The following is a 19,919-nucleotide window of genomic DNA, read 5'->3' on the forward strand; positions in this document are numbered from 1 at the left end:
GTGCCGTTAGGACCGAAAAGTGTGAAGGCAATCCAGTATCAGGACAAGCAGAAACATGAAGAAACATGTGCGACTGGTATCTGCCTGATTGGTGTTGAGGCCATTTCTCCATCCGCTTTTGTACGCCATTGCGCACTCTGGCTGCAGGTCATGCACTGCACTCCTCATGAAGGCAGAGGCACCGGAGAGGAGCCCCACCGCAATCGAACTCCGTCAAGCGCAAGGACATGCCGAAACGGGGGTTGGCTGAGGCCCTCCCGGAGCCTCTCGTGGCTCCGTCTTATCAAGGAGGCTAGTATCAATTGATCCCCTCAATGTTGAGGTGTGGAGCATGGTCACATCGAAGGCATGAACACGCTTGCCGGGGTCCTCCGAATGGCAGCATAACAGTATGGATAGTCTTTTTCCTCTCAAGTCGTCACGTTAACTGTCGCTCCGTAACAATTTTCGAGTTCGGCAATCCGAATCAGGTTATCAGTAAGTCAGTAAGTCGGGTGGTCCATGAAGGTAAGAAGGGCACAGCAAGTAGTCTGATTAGAAATCTCTAAGCCGAAGGTGACGAACATGTGTAGCTGTACGTGGTAAGCCAGATCCCCAGATCTTTGATGCACGCCATGGTTGCATTGTCCAGCAATCTCGCACAGAATCAAGGATGAAGGCAAAATCACGATTTGACCGAAAGCCCTGTCCCACATCCTCGAAATGCACATGGTCGAAAAAAGACGGTGCTCCATATGCAAGAGAGACTGATGTCTACATGTTCGAGGCGGACGGATCGACGGGCGGTTGTTGGCTGTGGAGCGCGATGTTCGACACCATCTCGGAGCCACACCGCCTTTTCGCTTGAAGCATGATCCCTCGACGCCACTGTCAACAGCATTCCCAGCACGCCACATTGACCAAAGGCGACGTAGCCAGCCGAATGGGAGTCTTGTACTCGGCTTAAGATGAACAGGAGACAGTCCAACGCCCGGGAAAGCTCGGAATGACGAGCCTATCTAATCTTGCAGTGCACAGATGATCGTCAGCTGCGTTTTGAAGGCCCAAACTGGTTTTATTGCCGGACGTTGCTATCAACAGAGATTGATGATGCTGGGCAAAGGTTTATTGCCATTAAGACCCATCACTCTTTGCTGAGTAGACGTCCATGTACCGCATACTAGCCAAAAATATTCGGCAATGAGACCTCAACATGCTGGTCGTGCAGAAAGCGTGTCTCGGAGAATCGGATAGGTCTAGATCTGCCCCATTTTCGTTACCCAGGTTGCGTGGCGTTCCACAACAACCCGCATTGCAAGCCACGGTCAAGTTGGACAAGATGTTCCGGATTTGTGTAAGACAGGGATCTCAACGTCAGCAACAACAGGCCTGTGGTCAGACAGATATATGCCATCGTCGAACTTGTTGGATAGCACCCCAAAGGACCTGATGGTGACTGGGCTCGGGTCCTTGACAAACAGAAAGTCGATTCTGCCCGGCTTTTCGTTCGGCTCATCAAACGAAGTGTAGGTTATCTCGTTTCCATACCGTTTGTCTTTTGGGACTTTAGTTGAAACATCAGCCATTCCTGATTCAGGTGCCACCATCGTCATGTACGCTTTATCCTTTGGCGTGCTGTTAAAGTCGCCAGCTAGCAAAACTCCTGTTGGCGGTTTGCCGTTGTCGCCCTTGCTCCATTCGTGGACAATTTTCAATATCAGGTTTGCACTTTCCTCTCGAGCCACGACACCTTGGTGGTCGAAATGTGTGCTCATTATCACCACTCTTGTATCGGTTTGCACATCGACAAACTCCCCGAGAGTGACAACGCGGTTTAGTGCCGCGTCCCATCCTCTAGACGGCTTTTCCGGCGTTTTGCTCAACCAGAGAGTTTTATTTCGTTCACACTTCCAGCGGTCGACTCGGTAAAACACGGGAGAAAATTCGCCATTTCGCTTCCCATCGTCACGGCCGACGCCGATATGGCCCCACGCAGGACCTAGGTAGGACTGAATGTCTTTGAGTTGAGAAAAGAGAACTTCTTGGAGACATATAAAGGCTGAACCGTGTCCAGATGTGATGAAGTCTAGTTGGTTGCAAAGTTTGGGGCCCCGAAAGCTCCATGGCTTCTCCTTGGGTGTAGGGCTCTTTGTGGCGTACCGGACATTTTGGCTGACAATGCGGAGCAACATCGACGCAGCAGCAGCCACTGGTGGAGTGTCGAGCTCAATAAGCATTTTGACTAGGCGATTAGATACGTAATCAGACTGGAAGATGGTTATTTAACGAAACGTCGCCGACGGGAGCTTGGTTTAGGGTGGAGCCGTGAGCACTACCTGGTTGCTGGGACTTAATGTGTCAACGAGGACAGCCTTGGAGCATGAGCATCAGGGATTCAGAAAAAAAATTGGACAAAGTGATTAAGTATCCAATTGAAAAGCGTCTCCAGACTGAGAGGTGTTGTTGGGAATATTTCGGAGGGTAGAACAAAGCTGAAGCTTTAGATGTAAAGTAAGCAGGCATTCTTGGGTGGGTCACGTGGCGGATCTTTGAACAGCTGCGGGGTGGCCCAAGCTCCTGCGTGCTATGACAATCCGGGGTTTCCACTTCGCTGTGTATGCGCTTCTTCCTGGAACGCTGAACAGAGGCAACCACTTTAACACCCTGCCCGTTTCCCTTTTGTTTGTCAGCAACAAATGAGAAACATTCACGTCTTGATACTAGGCGTTATTCTTCCCCCAAACGCTCGTCTGCGGTAGTGTCAGTACTGACTATACAGTTTCCGCCCGTCTACCTGCTCTCTCTACGATATTTCCCGGTTGGGCTAAGCCCATACATGCGGCCTCCAGTCTTAATTCCGTCCACTTATTAGATACGCGGCATTTGCGTGTCAATTACGACGCCTCCTTTCTTTTCAACGACCCAAGACTGTGGGCGGTGCTCTTACGTTGGATGGAACGTAAGCAAGCACAAGGCCTACAATCTTACTGCCTCGAGGGTCGATTACTCACCCACACGAACTGTAATCAAGGAAACCGGGTGTCACCCGATCTCTACAGCACTTCAAAACCCGGCCACGCTCAGGAAGAGTGTTTGCACGGCTGGCTGATAACGGCAAAGAAACCCTACAGACCGGTCACATTCTATTCACGGCCCGCTGCCCGGCTCCAGCTGCGGAATGTGATTCGTGCCTCATGGGATGGCAGCGGCTATAGCTCAAGCGGACGTTCGTCCGGCCCTGTCAAATCCAAGTCATGACGCAATATGTCCACAGTCAGGAAACAGCTGACTGCTAAGATCGAGACACGAACCCGCAAGCGAGCCAGAGCTATCAAGGAGATGCCACTATTATTATGGGTATCGCTATGCCGCCCGTCTGATACGCCGTTTCGGAGATCTTCCGGAGAAAGCAGGGGACCAGAGGCCTCGGGACTGAATTCGATGAAGATGCTGCATACACATCTCGCAGCCGTTCATGCACCCTGGCGATCCTGCTTTTGAGGCCGAGAGTGCAGGATTCGGATGGATGAGTCGCCAAAACGACTGGAAAATGAACTCAAGGCTCCCACCCTCACCGAGGATTCCTGGTAATTCGGTTGCCTTTTATCCAATCCGCGGCGTGACATGAGGCCGGTCTATTGAGTTGACTCAAATGCGCCACCTCGAGGCGTCATGCAAGGTACACCAGTCGCTCCGACAAGCGTGGGAGGGCGATCAAAACTTGTTCCTCGACCAGTCTAGTGAAAACTGTCTTGCACATTCCTTGCTCTCAGTTTTCTAGCCTCGAAAGTGCACGCCGGTCAAGCGACGGTGGCCCTCACTCTGGGGAACCGGCATGTTCGGTTGGCGCTATGGTGGGCGATGTAGTCATCTGCCTGACTCGGCCTCCAGCCGATATGCGTGGTGGTTGCCAGCCTGTCTCAGCTTATTCATAAGCCGCGGTAGTCGCGCGCTGGGCGACACCCTTACGGAGGAACGCGAAGCAACCAGAATTCCGGATTTTCCTGTCACACACGAATTATGATAGATCCAATACGAAATCCAGCCCTCTTCTCAGCTTACCACCATTTCCGGACGCCCAACTCCTCTTCTGGCAGCACCCCGGCCATTTGGAGACTTGCACAGCTCTTCCGGTTGATGATGGCGGCTGAAGAGTCACGCTCTCATAGGCTTCTTCCACGTGGGGGCTGGTGGTGGCTGGCTGCCCCGCGATTTTGAGACCTCTTGCACTGGGCCATGGTCACTGGTGACCGCCTTCTCCCGGCCATACAAGGCAACCCTTGGCTGGTCTACATGACTGAAATCGAATCACCAGCCAGCCTGAATCCTTGTCGGTGTGTGCGCACGCGCGCGCGTGTGTGGATGAGGGCAGTGTCGGATAATGGCCGCATTGATACCGTCTGCCTGCTGAGGCTGTGGTGTGTCTATAAGTATTAGTCCATCGCCTTGACTTCACAATATGTTGTTCATCTTGGTCTGTCGCGTTTCACAGCATCGCAATTTCCCTCAAGTCGGAGAAGTTTCCAATCTCGTTAATTCTTTTCGTTTGGTGTAACACTTGAGCCGGCCAGGCCGGCGCGGACCTAATACGTCTCGTGTCGAAAGTTACCGTTCAGACGCGATTCGATAATTGCAAGACAAACTGATCGCCAACGACTCTTTGACAGATTCTCCTTGTCCACAAATATACAACAAGATGCCTCAGACGACAAAGACCCCTACACGACGGGACTCTTGGCCACCTACTCTGGTGCGCCTTGCCCCGTCGACTCCAAAGGACTATCCATCTCTCGACGACATTGATGAGGACCCTCTCACTTATTTCCTGACTCCCGCACCTGATCCCGAGGATGCGGATGAGGATGTCGACATGATGGACTTTGACGCGGGGATTGAAGATAACAGCCCGCGCGAAATCGTACGCAGCGTGAGCCCGTCGAGCCTTGACGGCTTGAACAAGTCCAAGGGCCGAAAGTCTCCCCCTGTGCCTGAACTCTCCGACCTTGTCACTCCAGACACAGATGACGACGACGAGGAAGAATACATCAGGTTCGCGCCGTACGGATTCTCGCTCCCTTTCAGCCTGCGCGACTTTACCATCGACGGCGTCAAGTCCAAGTCCCGCTCGAAGTCTTCGGATGAGCTGCTGTCGCCTTCATCGTTTTCGGTTACTCGCGGATCAGCTCCAGTGCGTCCTGGAGGGCGCGGCCGCCAACGGAGCGTGTCTTCCCGCCACCGAGCGCAGCACGTTTGGCGCGAACCCAGCCCAGACGTCTGGTCTATCGAAGAGGAGACGGAAGAGGAGCTATTGAGTGATATGGGCAGCAGCATCGGCGCCGTGAGTGACACGGAGGACGTGGCGGATACAACTATGAACAAAGAAGTAGAGGCTGCAAAGCCAAAGAAGAAAGTTCGGTTTCTGTTGCCCACGAAGGTGTGAGCAACAACAGCATTACACGGCGTTATTTGAGGCATTTTTGCATTGGAAGGTTCTCCTACCGACATCTCTTATTCATACACGTTTCCCTCGGGTAGGGCATTATTAGCAGGGCATAGGCATGGGCGCATGGGATGGGAGTTGCCACAATACTCTCGGTATCTCGGATTGGTAATTTGGGTTGCATTGAATTTCTTCATATTCCCCTTTCCCCCTCTATTGTTCCCCCTTCTACGCAGAGTTATTAGTTGCATTAAATGAGCAACCGCCACAGGCGTATTGAACTCTGAGCTACACAAGCTGCTATTTCTGTGGTATGCTTGCTGTGAAATCAATGATTGATGGTGATTGACAGTATCGACGGTGTAATAAAGAACGGGCTTGTCGGTCAGATTGTGTGCGCGAGCGAGGGTGTGGCCCACCACGTGCAAGGACCTCGTGAGTGACCTCGTGATGGGACGATATGCCACTACGACGTCCGAGAATGTCTGGCTGGTACCGAAAATGGAAAAAACAAGATGAGGCCGTTTGGCGTTGTAGGCAGTGCCCGGCCGACTAAGAAATGACCACACAAACACACACACACACACACAGAGAGAGAGAGAACGAGAGAGAGAGAGAGAGAGAGAGAGAGAGAGAGAGAGAGAGAGAGAGAGAGAGAGAGAGAGAGAGAGAGAGAGAGAGAGAGAGAGAGAGAGAGAGAGAGAGAGAGAGAGAGAGGTAAAGAAATTTGGGCGGTAAAATGAGGCGAGGATGAGGCCCGCGGGGATTTGGCCTTGTTTGATGCTATATTCGAACATGTTAATGCAGTGTAAACAAACGGGAAAGACGGTATCAAGGCTCCTGCCATGGCAGGCGGGTGAGGTGACAAGGTGGTGAACCAGGGATGCCGGGGCGGGGCGGGCATCCAAAGCATGGGATGACATCAAACGTGATCAAGGATGGTCGCTGTTGCGACGCCAGCGATATCAACCAAAAGACGAGGGGTTCAGCCTGAGTGAGACATGTACAGCAGCAGGAACAGCAGCAGGATGATCTGGCCTTCTTATGCCCGACGTCTGCATTGCGCAGCCGATACTCGGTGCCCGTTTTTGCCGATCAAGGGCAAGGTAGAATGGCGGCCGGGTTCAATAAACTCATCGAGGGGTCTGGTCAAGACATCCGAGATCCGATCTACTGGCAGAAGCGAGAACTGCACTAGGCGAGGACGTGGGAGGGAACAGAGCCCGCGACAACTAGAGATTGACGAGCCGAGCTAGGATGGGAAATGATGGTCGGTCGGAACCTCAGTCCACCAGACGGAAGTTTGTGCGAACTACAAAGGTATCCCAAAAGATCAGCATCTGGGACAGAGAACAACAGCCCGTTCTTCTCTGTGTAGGCTAGACAGGGCAATGATCCTTGCATAGATCCCATCCATCCCACCCACGTCCCAAAGCTTTTTTTCTTCTCCCACGTCTTGTTTTCGCAGAGCCGTTGCATTGCGCCCGTACGCAGTTATGAGTGTACGCTAATTACTGGGTAAGGTGCGCTAAATAAGAGGGCAGCCTCCCTGCCCGTTACTGACAAGGCCTCGACCCTTGACACGACAAAGCCCCCTGATTGGCCACGAACTGGCGGGATGTCATCAACTCTACCGATAGCGTCTCGTCCCAAGGTGCTGACGACCCCACCATTCGGTTTGTTTATGTCTGAGCTCCAGCGTCAACATCCACTGGTTACTCCGGCAGTGCCAGCTCAACCAAGCCCTCGATTGGACGGCACCGGCCCTGGGCTCGTCAGAAAACCAAGGTCAATCTAATCCGGATACGCACCAAGCCTGATACAATACCGTTCGCACCGCCTCTACACTGGTATTGTCTTTGAGTTTGTTCTTTTTGTGTTCGTGCCCATGCATCTTGTCCGCCACTTTGCGAGTTGCCGTCTAGGGAACCTGCTCCGAATACCTGTCGCCTGCAAAGTCGGCCTTTTTATCTGAACCCGATCTCACCGACAGCCTCGTTTTCAGTCCTTACACGCCCGCCGTCGTTTGCGATTTCGGTTGCTCTTCAGCTCCCAACACGACAGCCTTTCCCTCGTCTCTGATTTCCATGCGCTGCTAGAAACGTAGCGGATTCGTCCAGCCTTACGCGGCAGCATGCAGCTCATATAGGTCAGTCACTCCAACCTTATCTATCCCTCAGAGTGAACGGGGCGCACCCGTACCCTGCACCGCAATGCCCTCACTTTTGGCCGCTTGCTCGCAGTCTCTAACTATGGCTGACATCATACTATAGACAATGTCTCCCAACCTCCCCGACGAGAAAGACTCGTCCGACTCTACGGCGACAACAACCAAACCCTCCACGCCCGTCACCAGAGAAAGCAATGACCCGACAACGCCCAAAAAGGCCGGCCCCGCCGCCGCCGCGACGACGCCCAAGAGCGCGCCCGCCCGCCCCCGCGCAGCAACAATGAGGAAACAGCCCGAACCGCCGACACTGCTCGCAGACTTCTTGAGAGGGCGGCCCTCTCCACAGCGTGTTGCCGCCGAACGCAAACGCAGAATGAGTCTAGACGCCGTCAAGGCCGAGATGAGGGCAGAGATGCGGCAGGCGGCCGTGGCAAAAGTACAACAGCCCGGCGGCGTCAGGGACCGCGTGAACAAATGGCAAAAGGCCAACGCGAGCGCCATGGCCCTGGGCGACCCCTTGGCCACTCCAAGCGAGCCCACAGAGATTGCCTTCCCTGCCGAGACCGAGAGCGTTACGGAAGAGGACCGCATCCGGATCAAGTTGCGGCAGAAGAAAAAGTCGGTACCCAAGGTCGAAGTACACTACGATGCTGCGGTCGACGTGAAGGAAGAGACCGTGGAAGTGCTTCCAGACGGGCAAACCAAGCAGCCGCCCAAGAAACGGGTTGTTAGCGACGATCATTGGATGGCCAAGAAGAACAGCTCGCGATCAAAATCACCGAGAAACAAAGACGCGGCAAGTCCGAGTCCAAGCCCATTACCCAAGGGCTTTGTGCAGAAGACACCCATCCAAGCCCCCGTCGCTAGAAAGATTCATGACTGGGCCATGAAGGTCGAGATACCAGACCCTCCGCCGAGCAAACATCGAGCGTCAAAATCGACCGACTCGCTCGACGGCAGGGGGATACAGGCGAGACTCAAAGAGCTTCATGAGAGACAGGCTACGCCGAAGAAGGCAAAACCTGACGATGACGGCATCAGAGTTACCCCTATACGGACAAAGAAGCTTGAAGATGACGGCATTCGCGTCAAGCCTATCAGAACACCGGCGTCTGAAGGTTCAAGCGTCCAGACACCGAGAGCGCGAAGTACAGAAGCTAGGTCCCGTGAGCGCAGTAGGGGCACCAGCTCTAGACACGAATCATCCGATCAAGTTGTGGTTGTTGAGGAGGACGAATCTGACTGTATTGAGGTCATTGAGGACGCTGAATCGAGTATCCCAGCAACACCAACGCGAAAGCCGTCAAAATCGCGCAAGGCCAGCCGGAAGAAGAACGTACCGTCCCGCGTAGAGACCGCGTCGGACGAAAAGTCCTGGGTTAGCAGCTCAGAGTCGGCAGTCAAGACGGTGCTGCTGGATAATTCAGAGCTCACGCCCAGCTCACTCACAAGCGCACCTGGTGCGAAGCCACTAGCCGATATTCCCGTCGGATTTTCTGCCTTCAGCGAGCTGGACCTCCCTCTTGAACGGGGCAAGACAAGAAAGAAGGCCCAACGCAACCCTAGCTTCAAGGCCGCTGACGTCCTCAAAAAGGTGGTTAGCGAGGGCAAAAAGATTCTGCATGACGCTGTCGAGCCTCCCAAGCAACCCGCCGCCAACAATCCTCCCAGCATCGAAAAGTGGCTCAACGGGACGGTCGACCCGTTTGTCGATGGACCGGCCAAGAAGGAGGAGCCGCCGGGCCCCAAGAGAAAAGCGTCCGAGAGCAAACCTCTCGATAAAGAGAAACCGCAGGAAAACCGCAGACGGTCGTCGGTTGACGCACGGCGGAGGAAGCCTTCTCCTCCGACACAGACTGAGCTCTCAGAATCGACAGGGTTGACCGAGTCTACCCAAACAACAGACGTGACACAGACTACACAGACGACGGAATCGACAGAGACCTCAACAGACCTGACTACATCAACTGATAATGATGAAAACCTAGCTCCTAAAGATGCTAACGAGAAGACCAAAGAAAAGCCAAAGGCGCCGACCTCGGCTGGTCTTCGTAGAAGAGCTGCGACAAGGGGCGCTGTGTCGCCCATGAAGTCGGTCAAGAAGCCGTTTCGGGAGATTCTGAAAGAGGCATTCAGGGGGGAGTCCAGCGGTCATCAGACCCCCCCTTCAAAGTATATTAGCGAAGAAGAGCGGCGGCTGGAGCAAGATTATGACAGCTACGATGAGGATGAAGAGTCTAGGCGCAACCAACGCCGGCGCTCCTCTGGTTCCAGCCGGTCCTACTCGGATCGCACATTTACTGATGATTGGACGTACTCTGACGAGTCTTCTCTGCGTGAGGATGGGACACCGACGCCCCGTAGGAAGCCGCCTACGAACGGTGTGCACGAACTATCCACCATTGTCGGGTCCGCCGACACCTGGGGCACCTACGACTCCGACATGACGTCGCAATTATCCGAAACCACTGTCACGCAGACTACCGCCCTTTCAAGAGACACTGATGTCTCACGGCGAAGGAGCAGCAAATCGGGTCTCAAGAGGAGACTGACCAAACACTCCGACCTCGTGTCAGTTTTGTCCTTACCAGACGACAGCTCAGTACCAAGCAGCCTTAAAAGTATTAAGCCTCGGGCTAGTGTTAGGAAAGCCGCCAGCGTGAGAAGAGCCACTAACCGCCCGGATACGGTAACGACCAAAGATCTTTTAAAGGAGTTCTCGGACGACGAGAACTTGTACCAGCGCGAGCTGAAGACCCTGGTTGACGGTGTGGTCCCCGTTCTATTGTCCACTGTCCTCCAGGGCGACTCGGCGAGCGCCGTTGACCTTTTCGGCCCCGAGTCTCCTGGTCGTAAAGCTAACAGCATGTCAAAATCCGTTGTGAACATGGGAGTTGCTCTCGAGAAGCTCAAGACTGCTCATAAGAGGGCATCTCATACTGATATTGACCGGCTGGTTTCCTGGCTGCACACTGCATCTCCTATTTACGACAGTTATATGGATGCGTGGCGCCTCGGTTTCCAGGATCTCATCGTCAACTTGGCCCCAGCAGCCGACCGACTGGATGACGAGGACTCGCTCATCAATGCCCTCCCGCGCAATGCCGACGGCGACGTCGTTAACGAAGAAGGCGAAAGAGTGGACGTTGCGCATCTACTGAAGCGGCCATTGCTTCGCGTCAGGACTCTTGCGAAGTTCACCAAGGTAGTAACCCTTTCAAGTGTTCAAAGATGAAGCTGACAGTTACAGGGCCTCCACGCGGCTATGGGCTCTTATGACACTCTTGCATTGGTCGGCGACTACGACGCCCTGCAAGAGAAAGTACGCCGTCGACACAGAGAAGAGTCTGCCCGGCTGGCTGATGAGGACGCTATAAATACGGACACGACTAGAATTCGTGATCTGCGGACACTCGCGCCTATGGAGTCCGTCAAGATCGACCCCAAGCGACAGGTCAGCGCCAAGGACCTTTTCTCGCTCAGCTTGACCCACTCGAACGGACAGAGGCTCGAGTGCCAGGTTGAACTTGTCCACCGCGACCTCCCTGGTGCGAACAACGACAAAGGTGACCTGCTCATTCGCGAGACCGGTAGTGGGCGGCGGACATGGCTTCTATTCCCCCCAATGCCCATGACCGTGATCTCAGGCCGCCGTGGAGACGCAAGACACGAGCTCATCCTCATGGTGCAGGGCACCCACAACGGCCGGCAATGGTATGAGCTGCTGAGTCTCGTCACGGATAATGATGAACAGATCACGGATTGGCTCGATATTGTTGGCACAAACCCCGTACCTCCTAAGGAGCAACTCCCGATTATTACTGAAGAGAGCCTCATTGATTCACCGCATCACAGGATGGACGTACCTGTTGGTGGCAAACTCCACGGGTCTCCTTCAAGGGAGATGGCATCTCCGGAGCCAGTGACACCGAGGAAATCAAGTTCCGCCCACTACCATAACCGAGGTTCAAGTATGCCGAGCACTCCCGTTGGCGGCTCTCTCTCCCCCGAGAGGACACCGACGCGGGAGTCGTACAGGGAAGACGACAGTAGGCAGAGGGCCGCGCCAAACACAACACCCTACCGCGAGGACGGCGCGCCGCCTCCCCCGATCCACCGCTCGCTTGGGCCCAAGTCACCTCAGCTAGAGCCTCCCATTGACCTTCAGAGCCCTCGCATAAAACGGCGAGGATCGTCCCCTCTGAAGCACGAGTACCTACCATCGGAGGAGTCGTCTGAAACCTCTCTGTCCGTCACCGAGATTTCGGAAAGCGAGTCAGAGACCGAGTCCGACTACACATCGTCCGAGGATGATTTCGAGGATGACATCCCAGAGACGGAGGTGGGCTTCAGCATTAGGGAACCCGAGCCAGAGCCGGAACGCGAGCAGGAACCAGAGGCCTCCATGGACTCTTTCAAGCAGGAATCCATGATCTCGCAATCCTTCTTGCAAGAGTCGACGATTCCCGAGTCCGTGTGCAGCCTGACGCCGTCGAACTCGGCGTCTCAAGCCGGCCTACACGGCCGTAAGATGAGCGCCTCGGAGAACTACACCAAATACATTGCTTCCATTTCGTACTGGAACGAAAAGAAGGGCCAGTGGAAGGATATTTCTATTGAACCCTGCTCCATTCAGGTTACCGCCGGAGTCATCGAGGCGTTCCCGTTGGCCATGAGCCATGGGGGACAATCCGACATTCCCCTCGTCTCCCTCGAGCTCACGCCCCTCGTGCTCCTCCGGCAGTCAACAGTCGTCGACCTTGAAATCCGCTCAGCCGTTAAGGACAACTGCAAGAACAAAGACATTGGTGGAGGCAACTTCCGCTTCCGCTGCCCGTCGAGCACGGAATGCTTCAACCTGTACATGGCCGTCCACCACGCCCGCCTTAACAACCAAAAGTTCATCCAGCTCGAGAACGAGGCGCGCTACAAGTCATTCGGCGAAAGGCCCCCCGAAGACGCTGAGGAAAATAGCAGTCACCGGCGCAGCTGGTTTGGACGTAAGAACAGCTACCGCGCGTCTACCCGCGCGCCGTCTCAGTCACAAGACGGCAGCATCCCCTCATCAAGCCCGTCCGCCGTCAGTTTCCTCAAGAGACTCACGGGCGCCGGAACCTTCAATATCGCCCGGTCTTCCATCGACAAACATGGCCACTTTTCAAACAACAATAGTAACAGTCTATATACATCCGGTTCTTCGTCCGACGGCTATCCTCGCTCTCCATCAATTAGCATGTACTCCAACTCAATCCGCAGTCCTCTATCGTCCGACAATATCAAGATCCGTTTGCATCTGCTTGTTACCTCGACTAAGTGGGAGGACTATGGCAACTGTCTCCTGCAAATCCGCCGCCCGCCGCCAGGCTGGCACCAGGACCTACGCGCGAACCACGGTCTTGAGAAGCGCATTACCGTCACCACCATGCCCAAGAAGTCGGACAAGGCACGGATAGTGCTCGATGCTGTACTTGGTAGCGGCTGCTTCACCCCCATGGGCAGCCGAGGCATCATATGCGGTATCTGGGAGGAGATCCGCGACGAGAGGGGTGAAATCGGCGTGGCGCCTAAGACGGGCGGCGCCTCAGGCTCGGTGAAGAAGTGGTGCTTCCAATGTGCTAGTGTGACCGAGGCCTCGTGGGTGTTGAGGCTCGTCCACCAGGAAGTCGGCGTAGAGTTGAGAGAGTGAAGGCCTCTTTTTGGGGTTGATTTTTTTCTGTGTCTATACCTTTTTTCTTTTTTCTTTTGTTAAGATTCCCCCAAGAGCGATGGCTCGCTTTCGTGCATTGCTAGACCGGCTTAGGCGTCTGGCTTTAGGGTGGCATTGTGTGTTTACTTTTTTACCCTCCCGCACCACTTTTTTTGTTTTCTTTGGTGGATGATAGAGAAGGGAATGGGTTTAGGGAAGCTCATGTATGTGAGTGTATGTGTGTGTATTTGGGTCCATGGCCAAGGGGCTGGGAATGGGCAGGCAGGTTCTTTCTCTTTGTTTTTGCATGTTTTGGTGGGAGCACTTTATATGATACCGAAGTCGTTTGTGTGAGCGCGGGCGTGTCGGGATAGTGTACGCATGTAAGGTACCGTGTATAGGACCGGCGATATGAAAGTCCGTTGATACTCTCTTGTGTCAACGTTTGAGGAATACATATGTTTCTCTAATACCTCCCCACCCATTACTTGTTGCGCCGCCTTCGTTTCTCATGACAGACGATGATTGATGGTGTTTAGAGGGCTAACTGGAACGGCACAGGAAACGGCACCTCCTGGGGAGCTGGTAGCCAACCTCTTTGGTTTCCCATATTCGCCTGGGGACACCCCCTCCCTCCTTGGAACCGCCGATCATATCTCAACTCACCTAGGAATTCGATCTCCTACGAAGAAAGCTTCCAGGGGGTAGTAGAGCCCGGCCGCGGTGAAGCCCGGTCTTGAGCTCGTGACACGCCCTTCCTAGGGCAGGAGATGTGCTTTGTTTGGGGCCTACTGTGTGTGTAGTGGGACGTTGATTCTTAACATCTTAACAGCCTCTTTTCAATGCATACGCAAAATCTCGAGGCACCGCCGGCTTTCTTCGAAATGAGCCAAGAACGAAATAAAGATTGATCATTTCCGCTACCAAAAGATTGGGGTATCTCATGCCATGCAAAGCGCTCAAAGGACAGTCCAGACATCCAACGCATGAATCATCGTGTCATACTCTCGTTTTCCATCCCAGGGCTTCAAGCCACCGCGCTTTTTCTCCTTCTTCTTCTTCTTCTCTCCTTGTCCCCGTAAACAAATACCCATTTCCAGCGCTCCGACTGAGCGAAAAGAGAGAAAAGCAAAGGAAGCGCAAGGGCCCAGCCATTACATTAGTCGCACCAGCGCCCTTTTAGTCCAACCCAGTCCAGTCCAGCTTTCCTCCCAAGAGTACTATCATATCGCTGATGAAGTAGAAAATAAAATAAAAACACCCTGTTAATTAGCGCGTGCATTTTGCTTCCGTTGTAGTAAAATAAAATAGAAAGGAGTAGTGTTCTGCCTCAACTCAGCCAGCCGGCAGATGCAGAACCACGGGTCTAGTGAACCCGATACTATGTATTACAGCTGTCGCCAGTGATAGCAATTGTGTAAAATGCCAAGGAAATGGGATGGCGTCGAGGATAATGAAGGGCCATGCCCGACACCACCCGGTCAAGGAGTCTGGAAGACCTCTCGCAACCGCCAAATTGTGTTCGCCGGCTGATTTGATTTGGCGTATAATGGAGATAAATAAATAAAAAAGACTCGACCACACATGTATAATGGAAGGTGGGAGTGGGCAATGGGCTTGCGCCCTCTTGAATCTTTGAATCTTTGATGCAAGTTCTTTCCTCCTTCGTTTCGGACTCCGATAACGATGTCTTTGGTGACAAAGATATGTTGTGTGTTAATATGGTCATGTTATGTGTGGTATGTGTAGGAAACGAGGATATTGTAAAAACAGCGCTGAAGTCGGATGAGAATAGGGCAGGAAAAAACCTCCCAAGGATCAAATGCTTGCTGTTCGCGCCCTCTCCGGGACACGCGCATAGCAGACCATGAGCTTGAAGCTGGTCCGTAATTCCTCGCATTCGGAGAGCAGGGCGTGGTCAGCCCAAATGCTCTTGCTCATGGATGTGCCGGCCGCGCTCTCATAACAGCGGCTGTACCACCACCGACCGACTTTGGCCACCATCTTGGTGATGTTCTCGTCCGCCGAGTCGCCGTCGTCATTCATCATCTCAGCGAGGCTGCGGATTTCTTTCGCTTTTCGCGCCCCTGCCGCGGCAGCCTTCTTGCTACCGCTTTCCGACCGACTGACAACGCTCGCTACCGGGACGCCGACGCGACAATTCTTGACGTCAGAGAAACCCTTCCGCCCGAGGAGGCGCAGGATGAGATCGGACGTCGAACCAATGCTTATATCTGGGTTGTTCTCGTGGATGCGCTCCTTCAGGCGACGCATGGTGCGCCGCCCACGGTTCCCCATGTTATTGAGGTCAACATCCAGTATTGATAATTCCAGGTATCCGCCCGGCTTCAGCACGCGACGGGCTTCGGAGACGATGTTGCGGTAGTGAGACTCGGGAGCAGCAGCAGGGAAACGGAAGACGACTGAAGTGAAGCTCTCCGGACCGAACGGAAACTTATCCGTGTGGGAAAGGTACTGAATCTGATGATGGTTTGGGGGGCTGAGAGGAAAACTTGATGACGACTTCTTGTGCTCTTCCGGCAGCGGTGCACGGGGCGATAAATTGAAGAAGGTTGCGGCAGGGTAAGTCTCAGCAGCGTAGAAAGACCAGTCATCGTTTCCGAGGCCGTCAACAACGAGAATAGAATGTCGTTTCAGAGATCCAACGATGTCCAGAAGCTGGTCCCTGGCTGGGCTGAACAGTACGTGCCCAAACGAAAGCCACTTGCTGACTGTCATCGAGCCGACTCTGAGGTTGACTTGAGAGAGCGGTGACTCGTCCTCCGATGACTTGCAACTGCAATCAGATTGTCTCGACTTGCGGGACGAGCCGCTACTTCTCTGAGATGCTGCGGTAGCTTTGCGTGCCAGCTCTGTGCTCTCGCGATCGATGACGCCAGTAGGAATTTCTGTCACAGGTACCAGCATTGTCGAGCCCCGTTCGGGCTTCAGCGCAAATGCAGCCTTGAGTCGTTCGGTCATGTCGGCACTGTATACACTGGATGTAGTAGCACCCGTGTTGACCTCGACAGTCTTCGCAGTGGTTGAGGAAGTTGCAATGGTCGGAGACTCGAGTGGCTTAAGGAATCTCTTGGACATCCTCGACCCGTAAGTCTCAAGATGAAAAGGTATTCCCTTGGAAGATGTTGCTGATGGCGGCACTTCCCCAATTAGGTCGTTATACTCGTCCCAGATCTCGTCTTCAACGAGTGGAGCGCTAGGATCGGGAACGAATGCCATAGCATCCGCAAGAGTGTACATCCCGCAACTGCTGGAAGTGGTGCTGGTGGTGCACTCTGAGTTCTTTCTAGGAGAGAAAGCCAAGAACTCTGTGCCAATCTGAATCATCTCGGGTGTCTTGATAGGCACAAGAGAGGAGCGCGGGTCTGAGTTGGTCTTGTCGCTGGTTGCAGTGGACTCTCCACGAGAGAGCTCCGGCGTTGATAGATCGTGTTGGATCGGGCCCGAAGCAACAAAATCAGGGTTGAACCCCGCAGTCTGTGGCTGTATCTGCAAACTGTTTCTGTTGAAGGGTCGAGAGAAGCTCCTCGACGATGTTTGTTCCTGTCGGGAGGTGACAACTTTGGGAATTCGTCCCACTTGTGGGAGACGACTTGGGCGTCCTTCAGTTGCCTTTGAAGCACTGGACTGTGACGTGTGCGTCGGTTTCATCGACCTGATTGCCGGGATTGAGGTGGACTTCACAGTAGCCGAGTTTCTCCTAGCTTGCGATGACTTGGTTGGCTGAAGAAGCCTGCTCAAGGACTCTCTCCTTTGTTCTTGGCTTGCCGAGGAGGTTCTTCTCTCTTTGAAGACAGGTTGTGGAGAGGGAAGGCCGAAAACCTCTGCCTCTCGAAGGATCTCTTCGACGTCGGGTGTGCCAATATCTTCTTGTTCGGGACCGTCCATCAATGTGTAGAAAGCTGCTGGCTTGTTCTGTACAATCTTTACGGTAGCAGCCACCGGCACCGCTTCCTTTTCCTTCTTCTTGGTGTCGGGTTGGCTCTGAGACCGGCTGAAGAGATTCCACTTCCTTGGGGAGCGAGTCCGCTTGGTAAGTTTCTTCGAAGTTGCAGGGTTAGCTGCAGCAATGCGGTCGCGAATGACTTCTCGGTGCATCTCGAACTGAGAGTCGTCGGAAAGAATGCTTGTGTCCAAGCTGTTGATCGACGGTGAAGTGATTCCAGTAGTAGAGATAGGCTTAGGCAGTTTGAGAGGGCTTTGGTCGGGGGACGAACGCAACCGCTGGACAGATCGTCTGAAAGCCAAGGTAGACTTCATGGTGATGGCCTCGGAGTCGCTGCTGTCCGAAGGACGGCGACTGCTCAAAGAAGGATGGGGCCCTCTGGGTATAGCCGAAGGGGCCAGACCTCTGCCAGCACTAGAAGTTGTTGACACCTCTGAGGCATAGCCAAAGCTTTGATTGCTCTCTGATCGGGTCAGATCTATACTGTGGTTCCTGTTTTCGATGATTTCTCCGCCTGAAATCACCACTGGGTTCATCCGCTTCAAGAGGAATGGATCAAGGGGTTGGGTGTTGCCGAGATTATCCTGTGAAGACACCGGCCCCAAACTTGTTCGGGCCAAGTTGGTCGTAGAGCTGCCGCTTCGCCTGCGAAAGCCCCCAAGACGACCATAACCCTCGTGCCCAGTGCCGGCGGCCGGTCCTTTGCGAGTTGGCTTGTCCTTCTTGTCAACCTGAGGCACCTCTGGCGCTGTTTTGGAGCGGCGGCCAAAGAAGGGGAATCGAGAAAACGCCGAAGTGCTGGGGCTTGGAGTACGAGCTGTGCGTCCTTCATTTTTCTTCTTCGCGTCTGGGGCATTTACTACCCGCGGAGCCGGTGTGGCTTCTCTGCCGACTGGCAAGTGAGCAAGTTGCCGGGGCTTGTCTGGGTATGACAGAGGAGTCGCCGACCTCGAAATGACTTGAGATTCCGGCCCACGTCTATCACCCAACAAAGATGTAGAAGACAAGTTGCTGTGGATTACGGGCAAAGGCCCAAATAGCTGCGACTGCAAGTCCGGCGTGTTGTCTCTGCTGGGTCGAGTTGGTGGAGTTGCCCTTGGCGAAACAGCTGGCGTCGGGCGTGGGGGGGATTGAACTGGAGGCGGCGAGGCCATGACCGGCAGAGCCGGTTCCCGAGAGGCCTTTGACGGAGACTCGTCATCTAAGTGGTTCTTTACAAACTTTTGCGAGGACTTCCGCGGCGGTGGACTCGGTGGCAAGGGTGATAGCCCTTTCTTTTTCTTGGTTTCCTTGCGGTCAACCTCCCGGACCGTTGAGTTGGACGAAGACGACGTCAGAGATTCGCGAACGGCGGCAAGCCCGTGAGGGTCGGCGCTAAATGTCTCCATCTCATTCGGTATACTTCCGGCTCTTCTTCGGGCGACCGGCGGTCGTGTTATAGCCGGGCTCACCTGCCTCACTCTGGGAACGGGCAGTCGCATCGGGGCCACTAGACCTGGCGATTGTGACGACATGGATGTTGGAGTTGTGTCGCGGCTGTACGGGCCCGGGCTAGTCGACTCGGAGAACCTGGTAGAGGGGCTGCCACTGAAGGCACTTAACTGGCTGCTGGTGCCGGAAAACACAGGCGTCGGTGGTGGGAGATCGTGCGTGGCCAGCCGGTGGAGAAAGTCGACACTTGATCCTTCTGAAGACATGGACGGTCGTCCACCGAAGTCTCTATATCGATCGAGTTCGGGATAGATGGTGACGGTTTGGGCATGTGTCTTTGGCAGATCAACGACGTGTGCGATCCGAATTTCCGTCGGGCTTTCGGTGATGCCCCGATCGAGTTGAAATCCAGAAGCTGGGTCCAGCGAGGAACGGGATCGAGGAATTGACGAAGATGAGCCCGTTTGAACCGAATCAGTTTGAGAGTCGTGACGCAAGCTCGGGGTTTTTTGGGCAGCGGGCGGTTGTTTTCTACGCAGGACATTACGAGCCGATTTGGAACCGCTTGCCGGAGACCGCTCAGACGAAGAGGAGCCTGACGTCGTTGGAACGTAGCTGGGTCTTCCCGGTACTGTACTACTGGAACTCCACGACTGTGTCTGGTGTGTTAACGGAGGTCTGTTGAAAGACATGGGAATGGATGGGCGTCGTGTGGAAGCGTTCTGCGGTGCCTGGCCTATTGGCTTGTTCTGTGTTGGTTGCTGTATCGCGATTCGAATGTTCTCTCCTTCTCTGCGAATCCTCCGAGCCGTGTTTTGCGGTTCTTCCCTTGGATCCATGTACGTGGCGGCGGCGGCGCCTCTTCTCGCTCGTATCGGTTCATCTGGGCGACTTGGCAAGCCTGATCCCATACGAAGGGTTGACATGATATCCCGGGTTCGAGGAATACACTGGGCCTGTCCACCATAATCCGACAATCTCAATATCCCATGACTCTGCAGTATTGTGCGTAAAAATCCTAACCACGAGTTAGTCGCGAGACTCTAGACAGAAAAAATGTTGTGATATGAACAACCTGGTAATGCTTCGACCAGGCTCAGGTCCGATAATGAAATGGCGTGTTGCTCCAAACACAGGCCGTGTACAGCAGATCAGACACAAGTTACACAAATAGGGGATTAGATCCTTTGGTATCAGCAGAACTGATGTAGCAGTCAAGAGCTAGAGGGCGGCCAGCAATTCCAAG

At 54.0% G+C, this 19,919-nt stretch overlaps 3 protein-coding genes across 3 annotated transcripts; 2 read left to right on the plus strand and 1 right to left on the minus strand.

The window, feature by feature from the left end:
• Positions 1 to 4,675: 4,675 nt before the first annotated feature.
• Positions 4,676 to 5,419, plus strand: EsH8_IX_000765 (uncharacterized protein; the record flags this gene model as incomplete). Its single annotated transcript, XM_083267101.1, has 1 exon — positions 4,676 to 5,419. The coding sequence occupies one exon, from the start codon at positions 4,676 to 4,678 to the stop codon at positions 5,417 to 5,419; it is 744 nt and encodes a 247-aa protein (XP_083130666.1).
• Positions 5,420 to 7,103: 1,684 nt separating this feature from the next.
• On the plus strand, positions 7,104 to 13,275 carry EsH8_IX_000766 (uncharacterized protein; the record flags this gene model as incomplete). Its single annotated transcript, XM_083267102.1, has 3 exons — positions 7,104 to 7,193; positions 7,693 to 10,794; positions 10,840 to 13,275. The coding sequence occupies 3 exons, from the start codon at positions 7,104 to 7,106 to the stop codon at positions 13,273 to 13,275; spliced, it is 5,628 nt and encodes a 1,875-aa protein (XP_083130667.1).
• A 1,818-nt stretch (positions 13,276 to 15,093) lies between these two features.
• On the minus strand, positions 15,094 to 19,599 carry EsH8_IX_000767 (class I SAM-dependent methyltransferase; the record flags this gene model as incomplete). Its single annotated transcript, XM_083267103.1, has 1 exon — positions 15,094 to 19,599. The coding sequence occupies one exon, from the start codon at positions 19,597 to 19,599 to the stop codon at positions 15,094 to 15,096; it is 4,506 nt and encodes a 1,501-aa protein (XP_083130668.1).
• Between the last annotated feature and the right edge of the window lie 320 nt (positions 19,600 to 19,919).

This window comes from Colletotrichum jinshuiense, chromosome 9 (assembly GCF_051148585.1).
Source record: "Colletotrichum jinshuiense chromosome 9, complete sequence".
NCBI classification, from domain to species: Eukaryota; Fungi; Ascomycota; class Sordariomycetes; order Glomerellales; family Glomerellaceae; genus Colletotrichum; species Colletotrichum jinshuiense.